Source organism: Cheilinus undulatus, linkage group 20 (assembly GCF_018320785.1).
Source record: "Cheilinus undulatus linkage group 20, ASM1832078v1, whole genome shotgun sequence".
Taxonomy (NCBI): domain Eukaryota; kingdom Metazoa; phylum Chordata; class Actinopteri; order Labriformes; family Labridae; genus Cheilinus; species Cheilinus undulatus.
The window spans coordinates 16,493,667-16,515,138 of record NC_054884.1 but is presented as its reverse complement, the minus strand read 5'-3'; the positions used below and the strand labels follow the sequence as shown (position 1 = coordinate 16,515,138).

At 39.5% G+C, this 21,472-nt stretch overlaps 1 protein-coding gene across 3 annotated transcripts in view; it reads right to left on the bottom strand.

The window, feature by feature from the left end:
* Positions 1–45: 45 nt before the first annotated feature.
* Positions 46–21,472, bottom strand: part of wdr90 (WD repeat domain 90) — a 38,625-nt gene continuing 17,198 nt past the window's right edge. For 2 of the 3 annotated variants that reach the window (XM_041816420.1, XM_041816421.1), the window contains exons 24-43: positions 21,314–21,442; positions 18,590–18,714; positions 18,448–18,488; positions 18,218–18,343; positions 16,905–17,069; positions 16,713–16,795; positions 16,519–16,621; positions 13,970–14,091; positions 13,417–13,573; positions 13,117–13,307; positions 12,778–12,946; positions 12,434–12,557; positions 9,087–9,258; positions 7,412–7,534; positions 6,548–6,716; positions 3,598–3,728; positions 3,100–3,243; positions 2,594–2,710; positions 2,029–2,113; positions 46–1,933 (exon numbers count right to left, since the gene is read on the bottom strand). In XM_041816420.1, coding sequence (XP_041672354.1) covers positions 1,776–1,933; positions 2,029–2,113; positions 2,594–2,710; positions 3,100–3,243; positions 3,598–3,728; positions 6,548–6,716; positions 7,412–7,534; positions 9,087–9,258; positions 12,434–12,557; positions 12,778–12,946; positions 13,117–13,307; positions 13,417–13,573; positions 13,970–14,091; positions 16,519–16,621; positions 16,713–16,795; positions 16,905–17,069; positions 18,218–18,343; positions 18,448–18,488; positions 18,590–18,714; positions 21,314–21,442 — 2,634 coding nt within the window. In that variant the 3' untranslated portion in view covers positions 46–1,775. Of the gene's footprint in view, positions 1,934–2,028; positions 2,114–2,593; positions 2,711–3,099; positions 3,244–3,597; positions 3,729–6,547; positions 6,717–7,411; positions 7,535–9,086; positions 9,259–12,433; positions 12,558–12,777; positions 12,947–13,116; positions 13,308–13,416; positions 13,574–13,969; positions 14,092–16,518; positions 16,622–16,712; positions 16,796–16,904; positions 17,070–18,217; positions 18,344–18,447; positions 18,489–18,589; positions 18,715–21,313; positions 21,443–21,472 lie in introns of those variants that run through there. The other variant, XR_005993501.1, reaches the window with a different exon arrangement.

Below are 21,472 nucleotides of genomic sequence, written 5' to 3'. Positions count from 1 at the left end.
AAAACACAAGTAGCACTGCAATTAACTCAATGTGGTTACGATGATGCGTATTTTATTCTACATAGCACCATTTCCCTTTTCCATAAATACATACAGTAGAGTTTCTCTAAAATGTCTTTGCCTCAACTTTGACTTCCATGAGGAAAAACCTTGACCTGAACTATGAGCAGCCACGTTTGCATTACTGGTTATTCCCATTTCTGAACAATAAAATGGTGAAATGATGAAAAATATTCCTGACAGGGGAGGGATACAGAGACAGTAACTAGGCTGAGTGTCAATCAATATAGAAACTCAAGCAGTCGTGCTAAATGAACAGTGTACCTGTTCCTGTTTCATCCTGTGTTTTATTGTTGTAGACATCTTACTTTATGGATGTGATTTTGAATTCTGTTTTTAAAATAATACTCATTTGATCTCAAAGCAGTTGACAAAACCAGTTTCACCTTCCATTAAAAACAGCTGTATTTGTACAACTTCAAACTTACAGTAATAAAACAAGTAAATCAGTTTAACATCAGAAGTGTAGGCAAAAAATCCTTAAAATCTTTTGACAAAATATCTAAAATAAAAGCAAAAAAAGGCATCTGAAATATGTCCTAAAATATTGGATAAAGTGTAAGTCAAAAAGAAACTTTTAATAAAGAAAATAATTTGAAAAAATTATCAGTAAGACTTTATTTGAAGGGATATGCATGAGACTAACACTGTGACATGACACCGACAGACATGACACTGTCATAATCATGACACCTGTCACATGAAGGAGGCTTTATGAATGACGTCATTAAATTTCATTCAGTCAATCATGTCAACTTTAATGCAAACTCAACACTGCCTGATCCTTTTTGCTTCTTTGTACAGTAAGGTAATGGCGTAGCCAGCTGTCTTAGCCTAGCACAAAGACTGGAAACGACAGGGGAGAGTGGGGTAAGATCCAGTCTTTACTTGTGTGGCTCTCCAGGAAAGGAAAAAATCTGCAGGGCACCAGATAGAGTCCAAGGTACACACAAAACTTCCACTCTTGATTTTGGATGTCCAGTGGTGGATGTCCAGTGCAGTGGTGTGTGTAGAAGTGGGTATGCTTACACTTAATGACAACACTGATAAAGTTCATAAAGCCTCCAAGAGGATCTGGCTGCAGACCTCTATGGTGGGGTGTTTGGCTGCAGACCTCTTTATTGGGAAAACCTCGACCATGGAACACAAGTGACACGCATTTCTAAAGCGTATATTTTATGCCAGCAGTCAGAAGTTCTGGTAACTGGCTATTTTCACAGCGGCAGAATTTTATGACTAAAAATCAAAAAAATTTACTGATGGGGATTAAATTAAATTTAACATGCCACAAAATAAGGAAACCCCAAAGAGGGTTGGGGTTAGCCACCCAAACCCTAAAGGTTAGGGTGAGGGGAACTAAATTAAAAATAAAACACCACAAACTAAGGAAAAACCCAACAAGGGTTAGGATGTCAATTGCCGCTACATGGCTGAGGTTGTCCTGTTGTAGAGGTCTGCAACAGATGAGCTTAAAACTTCCCACCATTGAGGTCTGTAGCCATGTGCCTCTCACAACCTCCTTCATGTCAGTGACAGGTGTCATGTCATGATAATGACAGTTTAATGTCAGCCTTACGGATTCCCCTTCAAATAAAGTGTTACCAAAAAAAAATATATATACACAGCTCAATTAAATTAAATAGAGTAACAGTAAAAAGCAGGCACATGTGAAAGTGAAAAAACCAACAAGATTGAAAGTTAACAGTGTGAGGCCCTCAGAGGCCCTGCACTTCCCACAGCAGGATCTCATTATGAGCAACAGTGAAGAGAAAATTCCCAGAGGGAGAGAAGTGACACGTCTGCAGTGAGTCGCTGTGCTGCATAAAGTCCTGGAATCTACCACTTGTCGACTCAATCAACTTCAACACACTCTCTGAAAAGTTTTGAAACACAGAAAAGGATCAGTTAGAGTCATTCTCACCTGAAATATAATTAACTTAACTGAATTGTCAAGGAAAAAAAGTTTACCATTTGATCCCACAGCTATGAGTTGCCTCTTACTGGAGAGGCTGAAGCATGTTGCCCAGTGAGGCAAGGCAATCTTTTTTATTACCTGTGGAAGCAAACATACAGTACGAGATTAAGAAAAAAATTCTTTATCTACTGAGTTGTCTGTAGATAGACGGCTTTTGGAGGAGGCACAAAGATAGCTGTCACCAATTTGAAATGTTATCCCCCTCAAACTTTCAATCAATCTTGTGACAGGCAGCGGTGGAGCTGTCTCGCGCCTTTATCCTACAGAAAAATGACTACAATGGGCCTAATTATGCAAATTTAGGAATAACTCTCGCCTTTAATATAATGAAAAAAAGGACATATAATTAAAAAAAAAAAAATCACAGTAGCATTTAGTTTTACAAATAAAGAGATACGCCATAGAGATAAACCCTCTTGTTTCGACTGAGCTGTGAACATGTTTATTTCTGCTGTTGAATAGGCATTTAATTATGGACTCTTTATAGGCATTCTTGGCTTCTGCAGCAATTTTCTGCACTTCCTCAGGTTGTCATATTTTAGGTATACAAAAAAGTACCTGTTTTTTGCCCAAGCTGTAGAAGGACAACTCTTTCTCCACTCCGTAGCCAGTGTAGACTACCAGACTGGGGTCTGTGGGGCAGAAGGCAGCCAGGCTTGGAGGTGGGTTGTCATCCTAATAAAAATAAAAGAATCATATGAAAAATATTACATCCAATATGATAAAACATAAGCTGAACTGGAGATTTCAGTTTAGACATTTAAAACAGTGCTGAAAAATGTGAAAACATTCATTAAAATTGGCTCATATATAATAAAAAGGCTCTTTGCATAAAGGTCTTCACTGCTCATTACATGTACCAAGTGCCTGGAAGGTTTTAGACCAAAATGGACCTAAAGCTGTGCTTTTCTTTAATCAAACTACTACTACTGAACAGCGAAATCAGAAAATGTTGTGTACTGACTTTATACTAGAACTACTCTGACTTATAAGAGCCATACTCAACATTTGGAGTGGCATTTGTCGCCATTATCATGTTCAACTATCTAAAATACACACAGTACCCCTAAATAGGCTGGAGCAGGAAATGTCAGCCAGTCCAGCAGATCACACTTGTCCTTCATCCAATCGGCAGCCCACACGCTTACACGTCTGTCATCGCTGGCAGCAATCCACATCTCATTTCCCTCCAGTCCGAATTTCTTACACTGAGAATCAGAAGTTCACACTTTCAGAAGTTAATGAAGATAAAAATGTCAGCACATGTCAAAGAAATGATTTCAGACTGCTTCTTTCCCTCGTGTTTCAATGAAATCATGAGATTTCTAACCTTGTTCGTAGCAGAAAAGGAGAGCCGTCTTAAGAAAATGCCATAACTCCCTGAATCACAGGTTTTCAGGAAAAATGTCAAACACTTCTAAAGTAAGAGTGACAAATCATTTCCCTGCGTACATTATGTGATGAATAGATGGATTCCACCAATTAGAGTTCCCACTTTCATTTTTGTGACTACATTTAGCTCTCAGTAAGTGTCTCTCCTTGGTGTGTTACAGTGACCTGACCTGTTCAGTCACACACTGGATGGAGGTAACCATTGCTCCTTTGTGGTCCCTGAACACACGAACCGTCGCTCCATTCACAGGGCTGCTGACAACTACCAGACCGTTCTTCCCCGCTGAGATGATCACATGACCTATAAAGGCCAGAAACCATTGCAAGAGAAAAATGAATGACACATAAAAGCTTTAAAAGCACATGCAATTTTCTGACAGCATAATGGCTAAATCACGTCTTTGAATTTGACGGTTAGTTCTTTTTATTACTTGATGCAATAGTTTATTTGTGCATTTTCCACAATTTTGAATTTCGGAATACTTTTAAGACCATATCAATAAAAGAAGCAGTTGCTACCATTGTCTTGATTTGGAAATAAAATGAATTCACTAAAATGTACTTGAAATGTCATCTTCAACATTAGACTAAGTATTTATGTAAGTGCTAAACAGAGGTGAAAAAGTATATGACTATTGTACTCAAAAGTATAGTTACTCTGGTTAAGCTTTACTTAAGTAAATGTAATTTACTTTAGACACTGAGTAACTACTGTGAAGTTTACAGTAAAATAGGATCTTTCTCTATTTCCAAGATCATGATAATAGTTCTCCAACCAAGTTGTTTAGGGAAATCACACCTCTATGATAAAGTTAAATACATAGCATTAATGACAGTGTTTATTAAACACATAAAGAGTTCAACTTAACACTTTAAAGGTGTCTATATTGGTCCAGTCTACATGTAGTTCAACTATACTTTCGAAAGTTTTAATGTTTAATAATATGTCAGAGAAGCATACACTCTTGGAAATCTGTGGTGGGGTGGATCTCCTCTAGCAAGAACAAAGTAGAAAGTCAACCTCTTAGCAAGGAAATAAATACTGATTAACAATATGCATTATGCATCCTTTGGTCAAGCCTCATGACCCACCAATATCTTTGATGACAAATTGTGACCCAGATTTCCAAAAATTTTCAACAATGCAAGTTTAGTAAATAAAAATGTTGCACCTTAGATCTTGGATAGAGCAGAATTTATGACAGGAACAAGACACAGGACAAAACTGGCATGTTTTACACCTCCCTTTCCCCATGATAACATATAAATTTTAGCCAATTTTCCAGAGATCTTTAGAAATTACTTCACTGACATGGTAAAGGCAGCTCTTTTATTGCAAGAAAAGGAGATAAATGAGTTGAAATATTGATAGAACATTTAAATTTAAACATCATCACAATTAAGTAAAATAAACAGTATGGTTGCATGTTCGTCATACACTCTTGCCACCATTTTTTTTCCAGACACACATTTGCAACCCACTGAAAACTGCTCCACAACACACTTGGGTCCCAATCCACCAGTCCAGAACCACTTCTTTAAGAGCCCCTAAAGTCACATTCGGGACCCCTAACTCAGTGGATAACTTCACCCATGGCGCAAATGTGTCTTACATCGAGACAAAAAAAAAAACATTACCAAGACAGTCCCAGCAGGGATCACTGTATAACAGGCAATATCTAAACAGAAATAACTGCCAATGCATTAATTGTGTGGCAATTTAGGTGCATAATTAGAGTTCTAATTTAAAAAAAATCTCTGTCTCTTTCAGCACACTTTGGTTGAGCCACTGCAACACCTTCCAACAGCATCAGTGATGTGACAAAAAGTCCACCACTGCTGCTTAATGTCTCATTTCACTTAAAAAAAAAAAAAAAAAAAAAAAAAAAAAATCATAGACAGCTCAACGGACAAGTCAAAAGTCATCTGCACCTTATGTTATCAAACATTTACCTTGTTTCCACTCTCTCTCCCTTTTTCCATGGTTAAGTTCATGTGATAATCTTTGCTCTACCTGAACTTCCTGCACCTGAACTACTTCTTTCAAAATAAAAGCACGCATGTATTCAAACAGTAAGACAATTATCCCTTTAGTTTGAGACAGTAGAAAAAATCCATTGGGAATTAAAACAGTTTAAATTCAAAATAATGGAATTTCAAAATGCAACAAAATTTGTAAACTAATCACAGCTATATGAACTGTGTTATTAATCACAGTTAAAGAAGATTATTTGTTAGCCCTAATAATTACTCTTCATACATTCACTACCATAACCTGGGGTGTACCACAAGGTTCAGTTTAAGGCCTAATTTTATTCCTTATCTGTGATCCTGTTATCCTTATCTATGCTGAAATGTTTATTTCATTGTCACACAGATAATCCTCTGCTAGCTGCTGACAAAGACTGCTAGGTAGCACAGACCTTTTTTTTCAGCAGAAAAAACAGATGTACAGTTTTTTTCTACCACCTACACAACATCTCGACTATTACTTTCAGCTAGTGCAGAATGCAGGAGCTTGGCTTCTCATTGGTTTTATCTGGTAACATCATATCACCATGTCTTTTAATTCTTTCTCATGTTATATTCCATCGTTTTTATTCGTTATTTTATCTTATTTACTATCTGAATTACTTTAGTTCCCTCATACCCATGGTTTAATTTTAATCTATTTACTTTTTTAAAAATTATTTCCGTAACTGACTTCTTAGAATCAGTTTCATTCACAGGTCTGTGGTGCTTCACATATCTCTGTATAGTGCTCATCAGGTTTGGTGAGGGTTTGACTGGTAACATCAGTCTGAACACCTGCATCTGTGTGATTGGCTCATGGGAGAAAGCACAAACTTGAAGTAGTTTGATATTTAAATTGCATTTGACTCAAGCTGCGTATTTCTGACGTCGTCTGAGCTGTCTCTGAGTTTTTTGTTAACTGTGATGAGGCATTCAGAGGCTCAGCAAGGTCCTTTTTTCATCACTGCAGAAGCAGGAGGATGATATGGCTGCTTAACTATGATGTGCCAAAGTGAAAAATAAATGTGTTAATTCTGGACCTCAGTCACATTGCAATTACCAAATTTAACAGCCACACTCTGAACACAGATGATTCAGTCCTCTCACCATTAGCAGAGTACTGGACAGCAGTAACAGCCACATTATGGGGTTGCAGTTTCAGCTCCATCTCAGAGGAGGCAAGTCTGAAGATCCTCAGGGTGCCATCGCTGTATCCTGCAGCCACACATGTGCTTTCTTTAATGAATGACGGGCTCCAGCAAATACATCCACAGGCCTTGCACACAGAAAAACAAGTGAAGATGTGTTATTGTGGCACAGTGGCTATGATGGGAAACATTTATACCAGATTTCTCCATGAAAGGCTGTAAACTCAGGAACACACCACCAAGTGAGATAAAGAAATCAGAAAATCTTTCACAGCAAAAGTCAAGAGCTGGCTGAAAATGAGCCAGAGCTAGCTGATTTTTAGATAGTTGACTTTTACATTTCTAATTCCTATCAGTGTATAGAATTTTAGGTATGTTATGTATTGTTCTTATCTTCATACATACAGAGGGATACAGCCTAATGTTGCAGAATGTTGAATATTTAAAACAATGTATTTACTCAAAGGGTCAGCTAGGAACAAGAGATGGAAATTAGCAATAGCTGTTTACTCTCTGTGCAGCACATCAGTTTCATGTCTGTACGGAAACAATGCTAAATGGAATTGTCCCTATTGTATAAAATGCGTTCAAATTAAAGATGTCTTCCACAAAGACAATTTGCCTTTTAAAAAAAATCAATGTAAAAGTTACAAACCATTATACACTTGGGAGACCATAGAAAGTTTATGTGTGAGTCAAAATATATAATTTATTCATGCACGGTGATCTTTGTTCCCTCTCAAATGTACCACAACAAAATAGTTTCTTTAGTTTAATTCATGTACCCCTGCTTATTATGAATATGCTCACAGGGTTTCCTCACCTGGTTGAGCACCTGGAACTGCACCACCAGCTCGTTGCTGAGAGCCGACCAAACCCTCACACTGCCATCCTCGCTGCAAGTAGCAAAATGTGTCTCATCAGAGCTGAACGCCACGTCGTTCACCTGAACAACCAAGAGAACATGAGAGAATAAAGCCTGCTGAGACAACACTGACTGAACAGAAACAATGAGTTAAAGCCTTATTCACTGAGTTTAATCTGAGCAGCATGACTCTCATGACTGAACATAAGATTTCTTAGAAGAAGAGGAAATAAACAGAAACAACAGTGATAGCCTAGCTCCTTAAAAAACAAATATTTTAATAATTTAATGGGTGGACTCTACATGTTTTTTGAAAAGGGTGAAAATAAAGAACAACAAATAAAGTAGAATGAAAGACAAATGCAGTGGAACTAAAAATAAAGCAGTCAGTAAAAAATCTGAGATTCTACAGTTACAAGATGAAAATAACAACTAGCAAGTCCATTCATAATGTGGCACTTTTTAGAAACATAACTATCTGATCTCAGAAAACCCTTCAATTAGACAAAGAAAGAAAACACCAAATGCCAATGTCTCTTATATATATCTTGTTTTTAAACTTTCTGAAATAATCAGCAGTTGCGACTGTGTTATTAAAGAGGGGCTCTCTGTGTCCGTCACTGTTAGTACTTGAAATGACATCATTAACTTTTATTTGCTTCCTATTCTTTTGGGATGCATCACACACTGCTACACTGACAGTTACAAACTGGTAGTAATATGAAAACCACCTCTGTGAGATTAACAGAGCAGAAGTGAGGAATCCAATTAATGAAGTCTCTCCTTGTTAAAGTGTTCCAGTGCTCAGTGTAAGCCATATATGCTGCAGATAATTACAGCTAAGCTAATGAATTCTCACAAATGTCAGTCTGAATGAAACTGTAATTAAAAACCTGCTTGAAACATGTGGAAGAACTATGTCTATTCAAAGAAAATGTAAGCATCTCATGAATAACACTCATTTAAGCCATGATCTAGAAAGAAAAAATAAAATAACCCACGGCAACTACTAGTAACACCTATTTCAATGGACTTTCATAAAGAAGACTTGCCAACAAATGATGTACTGTCAAAGAGTGCAAAGGTTCTATGAGATGTACTCAGGCAGAGCAGTAATTTGAGCTCAGTGAGAAGGTAAACATGCTAACAGCCTGGTAATGATAGTTCTAACATATTCAGTAGGTATAATTTTACAACATGAACCTCCATAATTTCAAACCTTTGCTAACATTTGCATCTGAGCCATATGTTAATTTTTTGGGGGACAAAACAGATACAAATGTATGAAGGGAAAATAGATATACCCAGTGATTTGGCAAACTATTGAACAGCTGTTGACAAATTACAGTAAGGGCCAGGGCAGTGACAAGAATCTGACATTATCATCACTTTAGCGACATGACTTGAAAAAGCTAAAAACCTGAAAATGTTTGTTTCCCTAAAGTAAATGAACTGATAGAAAATGCTTGATTCATATTCTAAGGCAGTCATACAGTATGGACATGTATAGAGGCAAATCATCTCATCTATGAATATATTTCTGGTATTCTAAGGATCTGTTTTCAGTAATCTGTGTTGCTTCAAATGAGTGCCACACTTATTTCTGTATTTTTTCCAAAGCTCACACGGTTACCTTGGTTTTGTGTCCGCTGACCAGCCTGGTGCTGGTGTTATCAGACCAGTTAATGTACCAGAGAGTTCCCGCTGTGGTGCCAACAATGCCCATGTCCATTGAGTTATCAAACCCTGCACTGACTGTCGTCCCATCCAGCATGATCTCTTGCTCCAACACCACCATCGTCCCACTGCAGACACACACAGACACAGGGGCCAAAAGATACCAATAATAAATGTGAACATAATTCGACAAGGATGAGCGAGTCAAATCTTCATCCATTTTCTTTCAGGGCTTAGACATAGCCAGATCAAGGCATAGCCAACGTGCATCTGTTGGGCCAAAAATGTACTTGCTGTTGGATGCACGGTACATACAGAAAATCAGACATTAAATGTAATACTTTTAAAGACCTTTTTCAAGACCCTCTCAATAGATTTTATGACCCCATTGCATTTTCAATTTCTAACTAGTTACATCGTTGACAGTTATGTGCATGTTTTCTGTTGATTGTACGATGAAAATGTGACAACTTAGTCAAGAAAAGGCAGATAGATTTAGTGATTGTTCTATGCAAATAAAGCCTTTTTTGGGATGTTATCGGTGCCAACATCAACAGATTTTGTGCTTGTTTTACACTTATCAAAAGCTGTTTTTATTTTCAGAATCCTGTAATATGTTAATATGAGCCTGAGCTCCATCAACTTCTCCATCTATGTCTCAGAAAACTTGCATTTACCTATCATTTCAATCAGGAACATTCTGATTATACATTTTACCATTTTATTGCAAAATGGATATACAGTTTTACTTTGTGGAGAAGGATCTGCTCAAAAGATGCTCCATGGGTTAGTCAAGCAATATGCTTTGACTCTTCCAGGGAGTGCATGGCTGGAAACCCCCATATGGATGGATACATTAATGACAATGTGTACTGAATACAATAAAATCAGTTCAAATGCAATTACTACATGGTAGCATGAATCTCAATATGACGGTGCAACAAGCTTTGCTGTAAAGGAGGAGGCTGGGGTGGAGGAGGTTAAGCTTTGCAAGCAGCAGCAGAGCGGTGCGTCAGCACTAATGCAAGCAGGGATTTGTGAGAAGTACGTCACATTTAAATACACCACTGTGTAGAGACAGAGAGCTGCGAGGCGATAAGTGGGATCAGCTGGCTAGCAGCTGATCATGGCTGGGAGTATGACTACCATGTCCTGCATGAACTAACGCTGAGCTTCAATTGTATGCAAATCAATCAATCACATAGTTATATTGCTAGCTAGGGACACAGCGGAGCTTTAAGGATGCACTTGTAGCTCAATGGGCCAGGACATAAACAAGCGTGCAGACCAAGTTGGCTTCCATTAGAATCTCTCTGTGATTCAAACTAAATGTAAAAAAAAAAAAAAAAAAAAAAAAAAAAGGAGGAAAACAAGTCTACAACCTCTTTTGACAAAACTTGAAACAGATTCAAAAGTTAAAAACCTTATGGTACTGAATTTCAGACTTTGTCTTTTCCTAATTCAACTTATCAACTGTTAATACATTTTAAAACCCTGCAGACACCGTGAGCTGCCAAGCCTCCCAAGCATCAGTTTGATGCGTCAGCTGTGCATGACCTTGAGATCAGCATAACACATATGCAAGATGCACATGACCAATAGAGGCAGTGAAGAGGTGTAACAGTCAATAAAGCAGAAACTACAACAGCTGTAAGTTAAAAAAAAATAAAAAATGGAGAAACCAAGTCCATCATTCTCCACATCTTAGTTCTTGTCACTTCACAGAGAAAAACATGTCTGTCAAACTAGCTGGGGCAGACAATTCAGCTTTAGAAATCTCTGTTTAAACCTGTCAAATTAATGACAACAAGGTCAATGTTGTGGTTAAAAAAGTGACAATGCAAAGTGGTGAGTCAGTCAAGTGTGATCATGCCTGTTTGTTTTTGTTCGTTTTTTTAATGTATTACATGTCTGATGAGGATATTGTGACATTAACACAAAACTACACAGAAGGTTATTTGCGTGGACTCTTTTTTTTTTTTTTTTTTAATAATGACCACTATGGAAGCAGTCAGCTGAAAGTCACCTGTTAATACGGTCACTAAATAAACCAATACACCAGGAGTGTTATGCCTGAGCACGGATGAAAATGCTGGAGAAACAAAGTGCACACAGAGTGTCTAACCACCAGTCATCACCCTGAGCAGAACTGATGTTTCTATTGATAACTGATGTTAATATAGTTGTAATTCTGATCTCAGAATTATCATGCTAAAGTAACCTCCTCAAGTATCTCCATGTTTGTAGTTTATATCCTGAGCTTTCACATGTACCCTCTACTGATGTCCTCCAGTAAAATGCAGGGCATATAGGCGGGTTAATTAACAATAACATTCATGATGCAGCCATACACATATTTGAATCAAGGTGAAACAGTATGTATAGCTCAGCCTTACACCCTCATCTACAAAGTGCACATATGTGGTATGGTGTGGCAAAGTCACTGCAGCCCTGATCTGCCATTGGAGGGATTAACAGGGGCATAATGGAGGAGAAGACTGACAATGTGCAACATCAGAGCAGAACAGAAAGGAAGTTTCTCTCTGGGAGCGCAGATGGTCGAGTGGTTTAAGACGCTACCCATGTACACGGGTGGCTTGGGTTCGAATCCGGCCTGTGGCCCTTTACAGCATGTCTCTCCCCACTCTCCTCCCTGTTTCCGAGGCTATCCACTGTCCTTCCTCTACCAAGGAAAGACCAAAAATAAATCTTAAAAAAAAAAAAAAAAAAAGAATGTTTCTCTCACACTTAAAGGCCAGAATACAATGTGAATTTACACTCCATATCATGCCTATGTAGAGGTCATGTGCAAGTGCGCAGGTGTAATGACAGTGTAACTTTTAGCAAAGAAGAAAATCAGTCTAAGAGTCATTGGTTTCAAAACTTATAATAATGTTGTCAACACCTCTGTCTGCAGAAATGTTTCCAGGTATGCTGCTTTAGCAAACTTAAGTCTGTTGTGCATGATCTGAGTTATATCACTCCTACCTTCCCATTGCAAATATAATTAAAGAAAAATCTTTTTTGATGTAACAAAATCCACCTGACACATATGAATACAAAACAGTTAGTACCATAAAGTATATCCATGTAGATATCCATGTCTCTATGTAATTATGTTTCTGTGAAGTTCCTCCCTCATTTGCAGAAATAGATTCTGACGTGAAATATAACAGATGCCACAATATGTTCTGTTGACTGAATCAATTCTGAGTGGTGTGATGTACAAATAAAATATATTCTGGGGAAAGTGGCTTCCATAAATAAGACTCAAGAAGAATAACAAGAGAATGAGTTTCAGACCTGTCTTCTCTATTGCAGACCTTTTCCCGAGGCTTTACACAAAAAACAGCTCCAACCTCCCACAGTCGTAACCAGCGGGTGTTGCTGCCTGTCAACAGATGGCTTCCTCGACACAGCAGAACACCTATACCGAGAAACCAAATCAGCCCAGTAAGAATCCCAGAACAAAAAAACATGCCAAAAGATAGGATCTTCAAGGTAATTAGACTAACTGCAGTAAAAAGTGTCTCTTCAATTAAATAAAAGAATTAACATGCTTCTCTATGTTACATCGAAGGGGGTCAAACTTCAAAACATCATCACTAAAATTAGACAGTTCAACTCCACAGAGGGTCCATTTGTACCAATCTCGCCCTCATCAGCCTCCCATGTCATGATGCAGCACTGTGTGGTAACATCCCAGACACAAACATGTCCTCGATTGGTTGCAGTGAACAGGAAGGAGTCCATGTGGTAGCACAGAGCCGTCAGCTCCACGTCACCCACCTCAGCTGGTGCTTTCACCCTTTGCACCTAGTAAAGGGAAAGGAAAGGCTCATGCTTATGATCAAAGACAACTAAACAACCGACCAAATCAAAATGCCAAAATGCACGAGTTTTGATGTGCCAAAATGCTCTTAGGCCTACGTAGAGATCTGTTAATGTAATATGGATGCATTTTAAGTTTCTCTGATGTAATTTACCTTCAGGTCTACATCAGTGCCTTGGGTGTGCATGAGGCAGAAATAAACCCCTTGGCTGCCAACACAGGCCATCTGGCTGGCTGTTGAGGGGCTGAAGGCTGTGTCATGGATCGGACCTGTAGCCGTCACTCTGGACAGCAGCTGGAAGTTCTTACAGCTCCACAGAGCCACCTCGGGGTCAGAGAAATCTCCTACAGGTCAATGGAAGGAATAAGTGGAAGCAGAGTTACTTTAAAGGCCATAGCAGAATCTGTTTTCTGTGCTGTTCTACTGATACAATTCAACGGCACTTCTACTGACCAACAGAGAGGAAGAAACGATCGTCTCTGGAGAAAGCCAGACTCTGCACTGCCCCCTTGTGGTAGGAGATGGTTTTACGGCAAGTTCCATTCTGGACGTCCCAAATGCAAATAAGGCTCCTGCTATTGTTACTGCCTCCTGATGCTGAGGCAAGCGTCTGGAAGAGAGATAACACAGGCACGCACAAAGAGGCTTCATTTTAATTTATTATTCCTAAAGGCAAAGACTTATAGAAACAATATAGTATTTTATAACTGGCAATACCGTGGCATTTAGCCATCATTTTTAATCATTTCAGCTGAGTCCAAGTTCACACCTTTGCCCTCTAGATATTCCTGAACTCTCCTGTTCCCAAGAAATGGAAAGGCAGTCATCCAAAAAGTATGTGCATATGAGCAGATGGACAACAAGACAACACAAAGGCACAATGGAGGACTAAAAGGATGTTAGAAGATGATGGTAGAATCTCTGTTCTATACAGCCCCCCTCCATGTGCCCCATGATGCACCTTGTTCACTGTTATATACTAGTAAGTATGAACTCTGAAAAATACCTGAGCATCATTTGTGACAGCAAGACAAGAGATCTCCTCAGTATGGCCCTGCAAGTGTCTCTGACCTCCTGTATGTAGGTACTCCACCACTACCAAACAGCCGCAGGAATATGCAAACAGACCTGCAACAGACATCAAAATACCGGATGAAGCAAAAAAGATTAAGAGTAACTTTTTTTCACAGCATTTCTAGTTCCTTCTAAGTTTCTATAGGTACATAAGAGTGCATAACTGTATTAAGATTTCATTGTCCTCTTCCATTATTTATCATCATCTTCTACACATCCAGGGCTAGGTTGCCATGGCAGAAAGCTAGGCAAATCAACCCAGACCCCCCCCAAGTTTTCCAGCTCTCCTAGGGGATTCTGAGGCGTTGTCATGCCAAATGGGATATATCATCTATCCAGCGAGTTCTGGATCTGTCCTGAAGTGTCCTCCCACTTGGATGTGCCCAGAAGACCTCTACAGGGAGGCAACCAGGAGGCACTGTGATCAGCTGTCCAAACCACCTCAACTGAATTTTTCTGTCTGCTTGTCTTACATGATGGAAGGAAATATCTGCATCCAGAAGGGAGCAGCATGAACTCCTTACAGAGTGGATGGTCTGATTCATCAAGGATTGACTGTGCATTTTTAAGCTTGCGATAAAAATACAGTCTTTGGTTGACTTTCCTGCAGACAGCATCTACCTGAGGCTCAAAGCAAATTTTCTGATCCACAACAGTACCCAGGTATTTATACTGGCTTACCTTTTCCACAGACTGTCCATGAATCAGGGATGGAGAAATGGCAGTGGGGTTCTTCATGAAACCCTCAGCCATTTCTTTTGTTTTTAAAAATATTAATCTTTAAAAAGGATGTCTCACACTATTCAATAAAATCGGTTAAAATGGGGCTATGGTCTAGGTCATCTTTAGAGAGAAGTGACACGATTACTGAGTCGTCTGCAAATTTGATTCTGTGCCGCTTCTCATATCTACTCTGGCATTCATTACCTCCGCCAAGGAGGTTATGTGATCGGCACGGTTTGTTAGTTTGTTTGTTAGCAACATAACTCAAAAGGTTATGGATGGATGTTGATGAAATTTTCAGGAAATGTCAGAAATGGCATAAGGAAGAACTGATTAGATTTTGGAAGTGATCCAGATCCAGGAATTTTTTAAAGGATTTTTTACTATTGGGAGATAGGGCTAATGGTGGAGGTCCGCGCTCTCTGAGTGCTTTTCTAGTTTATATATAAAGCAAATAAAAGCAGTGAAAGAACACATCCCTGTGGTGAGCCAGTAGAAGAAATGCTAAAATCCGGTGAAACACCAATGACCCTTACCCGCTGAGTTCTTCCAGTTAAAAAGTCCATCAGCCAGCTTATCAATCTAAGATCAATGTTGTGGATGTGACTTGATTTTTTGCTAAAATGTGAGGCTGAATACATAAAAAGCTGAAGAAAAATCAATAAAAACTAGAATGGCCGTCTGAGGCAGCAGACCTATGCCTAAGCAGTGCCACCGAGGAACTCGCGCTCCCATTGATTACTATGGTGTTCAAAATTTCGAAGTCTGAGAAAAACCGAACGGCTGCGCGGATCACCACCAAAATCTAATCGATTCTTCCCTGTCACTATCCCAATATTCTCTGAAAGTTTGGTGAAGATCCAACTTTCCCTTCCTCGAGTTATCTTGTACACATACAAACAAAGAAACAAACAAACAAAGATACGGAACCCTTTACATAACCTCCTGCTGATTTCATTGCCGTGGGTAATTAAACCTGCAAAAGTCTTTACTCCCTCAAGGTGAGTTAAAATCATATTAAGAAGTGCGGCAAGAGCATCATTGACACCCCTGCCAGGTCTGTATGCAAACTGAAGAGGATCAAGTTCAGCATTCACAATGTTTGTGAGCTCATTGTTAACAATCTTTTGAAAAGACTTCATTGCTAAAAAAGCGAATGCTACAATACCTGTACTCTTTGGAGTCTTTGGTGCTCTAATTTTTGGCACTTGTATCTGTGATCTCATTCTTTCAGTCACTACTCAAAGCTCATGACCAGAGGTGAGGGATGGAAACGGGACAGACAGGTTAACTGAAAGCTTGGCCTGTGGCTCAGCTCCCTCTTTATAATGACTGTCAGGATGTCTGCGATATGGCTGGTGCTGCATCAACCTCCCAGTCCATTCTTGCCCCCACTTGTAAACAAGACCCCAAGAAACTTGAGCTCCTTTACTGGGGCAAAGACTCACTCCCCACCTGAGCAGTTTAGCTATAGCCTAAATGAGCTCTTCAATTTGACTAAAATGAAAGTACAATCTGAAAAGAAGCTGTTTAAAAATACAACTTCATATTATCTACTTCATATTATTTTCAAGGAGTCTAAGATCACAGCCTCATGCTGTAGATTTACAAAAACATTGTGACACAGTTAATGGATTCATTAGATGTCTAGGCCTGTGCATGCTTTATAGATCATTTTTAATGCTAATTTCTGTAAATATGCTCAAATCCCTTCTATAAGCACTTATGTTTGACCAGATCCCCTACTTTTCCGCTAACCTTGGTCAGGGCTCCACACCATGTTTCCACGTCCATTGCCATTGTAGCCGATCACTGCCTTCAGCTTTATGTCCTCCTGGCTTGGTTTAGGTGCAATGGCAGCCTGATGAAGCAAAAATATCCAAAATAAATTAAGTTTGTAAACAAGCACTCACAGAATGCTGCAGCCAATTATTTCACTGAGGGCTCTTTACCTGGTCAAGAGTGGAGGTCTTAAAACGGGGGACAAAGTGGCGGTAGCAATCAGGGCGAACTGGCTTCTTCTCGCTCATCTTGACTAAATAACAAAATTTCCTTAAGTGGATAAAGCTTAATCCAACCATTTAGATGAAAAAAGGCAACATATTTTTTACAGTTATTGCTGAATGATGCAGCAAAGGACTTACCAACATCTTTTAGACTGATATTCAGAGGAGCTGGGTCGATGAGTTCTGTAACCCTGAGGAAGCACCCAGCAGATGTGGGGTCAGAAGAAGGGCCTGACCCGGAGTCTGGGGCTGAAACAGCTGGGATCTTTGGGGCTTCATCACAAATAGATAAGGAGCACAAACCTGCAGATAGAAAAAAAGAGGAAATACAACCCTATGGGCATTAAAGACCTTTGTTAGGCCCACTGGTAACAAATAAATTCTTTACACTAGGGTTGCTTGGTGTTGCTGAGCAGCTTTTAAAATCTTGCTTTGAGCTTGTTTCTTTCTCATAAAGCTGCTGATTCTTGTCATGGAAACCCGTTGTAAAAAAAAACAGTGCGAGTGTGTTAACAAAATCATGACTTTGTATTAAATACAATGTTTTTTTAAGGCGAGTCAGACTGGTGTGTGGAGTCTAACCTTCAGCTTATCATATATTAAATAGATATACTAAGCTATTCTAGGAGGAAAACTCACACCAATGGTATGCCTTTAATTAAAGGTCAGACCAAGTATGTGCAACCCTATACCTTGGGATCATCATTAATTCAGATCTGAACACTGCAACCAATTATGAAGCATTAAGTAAAAAGGGGTCACCAGTGAATAAATTAATAAAAGACACTAATATTTAGCCACAATGACCATGGTGCCATTAGAAGTCAGGCATCTTAAAAAGAAACATCTTAATCCAGACCGTTCAGTGGTCTTTTCAGCTGACTGGTGAGTGACAGCTCTGTCCAGGATCCCTATTTACTAAACAATTACAGTGAATCGTCATCTGATGATAATTTCCACTCATTGTGTGAAGACTTTCAGCTTCCTCCCTTTAGAAAGAGCTTTTGATTCCCAAAGCTCAGAACAAAACAGTACCAAAATATGCTTCATTCCTGCTGAACTAAACAAGCTGTACTGACATCTGCACATTTATTTTTATTCTCTATCTGGGTCCTAAACTTGATTTTTCCTTTAGCTTAATTCAAGGGATTATTCCAGCTTCTCAGGGGTTTTTTATAATTCAATATTTCTGTTTGATGCTTTGGCGTTTTTGTACTTCTCTGTTGTGTTGGTAATGATGCATATGTTTTGTAACCGTGTGCCAAAATGGACGTCATAACCAGCAAAGCAAATGTTGGTACAAATCAGGACACCTGAATCTGAATCAATTTCACAGCAAAGCAGTAATTTTCTTCATGAAAATTGAATTTTCAGGTCTGAATGCTTCAGTAAAAAAGGTTAAAAGAGTTTCAGCTGTCTTAAACTTAAAATTGTAAAACATTTGAACCTACCTGCCTCGTTCACATTGTCTATATTACTGACGTCCAGCAGTGGTGGAGGGGAGGAGGGGAGGGGTGCTGTCTGTCGAGGCATCCCATTACATGTCTGTACTGTACTCTCCTCAACTTCTGGTTGAACTGTTACATGACAGAACAAATTACTTTCAATTAATAATAATAAAATATGAATAAGATGCATCTTATATAATTACATACAAGACATGTCCTTTAAGTGAAGTTACCTGATTTAGGAACTGGGATGGAGCGCACTCTAGGAGATGAACTGTGAGTAATGAGTATGTCAGACAATTAGCATTGCATAAGTTTAACAATGTAACAAAGCAATAGCAAGATCTAAATAATATGCAATATATGGAAAATTACCTTCTTTCAGCCACAGGATGTGCCAGAAAGTCCCACAGGAAGATGGCGTCTCCCACAGAGACAACACCAAGTTGGTCAGTGGTGAAGCTCACCTGATGAATGGGCTGACTGTGGCCGATGAACATCTGTTGTAGGGAAACACATGTTTCAGTTACTACTGAAGCACAATAAACTACTCCAAGTCCTACTGCAACTGAAAAATACACAATATTCATCTCCACAATGATGAAGCATTTAAGTGGTGAACAGTAAAATGACGTTTGCGGAGCAAAAACTGTTAGAACAGAAATGGACAAGTCAATCAACATACAGTAAACAAATACAACTTTGATAAACACTTATTATAAACACCTACTTGTTACAGAGTGTAAAAAAGAAACACTAACTTTTGTATTGTGAATCAAAACAGACAGGATGTTAAATGTGTCAACTTGCACTTTGAGGGAACTTCTTCTTTAGATAAAATAGCTTTTAAACTGCTCAGTTGTATCATATAACTGACAGGTAAAAATGTGTATAAAACATGAAAAATATGTGTAAAACAGTGTGCCAGATACACAACCAGTCATGCACAGACCACTACAAAGGCTATAGACCTGCAAGCCTTGTTTGAATCCAACCCTGGCCCCTTTGCTGCATATCATTCCACTGTTTCATTCATGTTTCCAAACAGGGATGCACACATTAAAAATGTTGATGGTATGATTAAAGTTTGAGGAATAATCATGGTTTCAGAATTAGTATACATAAATCCATCTGCTTCTGGCTCTCAACAAAGGCGGACGCTTTTTCTCTCTTGCTCCCTCCCTGCCCTTATCTGCCCTGCTTGCTGCTCTTTGTCTTGTGCTGTCTCTGTCTGATCTATCGGAGCCTCTCTCCGCATTTCTCTCCGAAGCCTAAAATATGGATTTGATCAGCTGGTCTCTCAACGCAACCGACCAAATTTTCTCGACAAAGAGACTGGGTAAAGGAGAGCCCACCTGCCCTGACGGAACGTTTGCAGCCGGATACACGGTGGACTCCTGGGAGGAGTGGAGGATCCTGTGCCTGTCGATCCTTTCCGTTGAGGATGTTGAAGACGTGTACATAATTGGAATTATGATAAAAGGTTTTCTGCTGTTTGGAGCTGGCAGCTTCCTGATCTTTCGCAAAGTTCGACGCACTTTTGGCAATTGAGAAGCTGCCCGTCATGACTGAGGGAATGTGCAGGGCTGTCAACATTCAGACTCAAGCAATATGCGAGCTAACAGGATGCGATTTTTGAACTCCTTCGCAAGATGGATGCCAACTTGGAGAAGTTGTCAGCTCGGCTCGGCTGAAATGGGCCACCGAATTCAGACATATTCGAGGTAAAGCCACCGGGAGACTCAAAAAGACTCAAAGGCAGACGGAAAATTGCAGTGTCGGCCGGACCCAAAACAATTGTTATCTTCATTGGCTCCCTGAGATAACCAGACTTCCCAAGGCCGGTTGTCTCTCCACTCTCCTTGATTGTTATGCGGACAAGATGCTCCGGCCCCATCTCCCCCCCACCACCCCCTACTCCTGTGAACTTTGTTTCTGGATCAGAACTCTCCGAGGTCATCTCCACGGCAAAGGCCGTGTCTTCCTCACCTGTATCAGACAGCAGAGACAATGGGAGGGACTGAGTGGAGATAAGTACACGGGCTCACACATGCGCACACACAAGACACATTTAACACACACACTCCCTCCAACTCAACGCCTTCGTTGCCCCCCCCCCGTTCTCTTTTTCAGCTAAGTAAAAGGGGCGCTGCTCGTGTGGCAGCCCAGCAGTTCTCTTGCTCCTGTCCTCCCCCTGTTATGTGTCAATGTCTTTTTTATGTTTCTTGGATGGGATGTAACTGAAAGGCAACACCAACCCTGAACTTTTTTAAAGTAAGAAACTCATGGTGCTGGGGAGTGTTAACATAATTGTGACGTCTTCAATGGGAATTGTGAGATTGGATTTTTTCGGCTATCCAATATGCCGATATTTACAGATTCATTATGGCCGATACCAATACTTAAATATGTAATTCAGACCTGAAACTTAAGTCCTGAAAATACACCTTGAAGTTTAAGGAATAAGAATGAATAAGAAAAGGACTTTCGCCGATGTAGGTCTGTTAGTCCAGTCTAAAACACAATTTCCTTACTCACAGATATGGACAATATTTACAGCAGCTATAGGCTGATATTAACAGCTAATTCATCAGTTACAAATAAAGGCAAATTTGAACATTCCTGCCAATATCAATAATTCCCTTTTCAAGCTAATATCTGCCGATACAGACAACATACCAAGAGCATTGTGCAACTGTATTTTTAAGCCCATTTACTGGTGGAAATAGTTAACTACTTCATCTCTATTTCCAACTCCATCTACTGTCCTCTACAATAAAGGCACAAAAGCCCTTGCAGTGTGTACTGATAAACTTTTAACTTTTCGGACCAAGATAGTTTTTTGAACCAGGCTGTATAAATGTTTATTCCTGCTGTCTAAATGGGCATTTTGACATGGGTGTGTTGTAACTACCAGGGTTCCTGGAACATCAAATTGACCTTGGGGGAGATACATTTGTTTCTACTTTTCTATGGCTTAATTTTTTCTATTGCATGTTCAGAAGAATAAGCACTGGATTGAGCCCTAGATACCAATTGCATATTTTACTCTTGTGCGAGTTAATTCCCAACGTAAATCCAGAAGATGCTTAATCCTACCTGTGAGTTTACGTCAAGCTGCATGTTATAATCCCAGACTTTCACAGCATTGTGTCCTGCGGTCAGCAGGAACCGGGCGTCCTCGCTCACAGCCAGGGATGAGCATTCATGTTTATGTACCTTAGACACCTGCCAGGAGGAGAGACATGCAGAAAGACG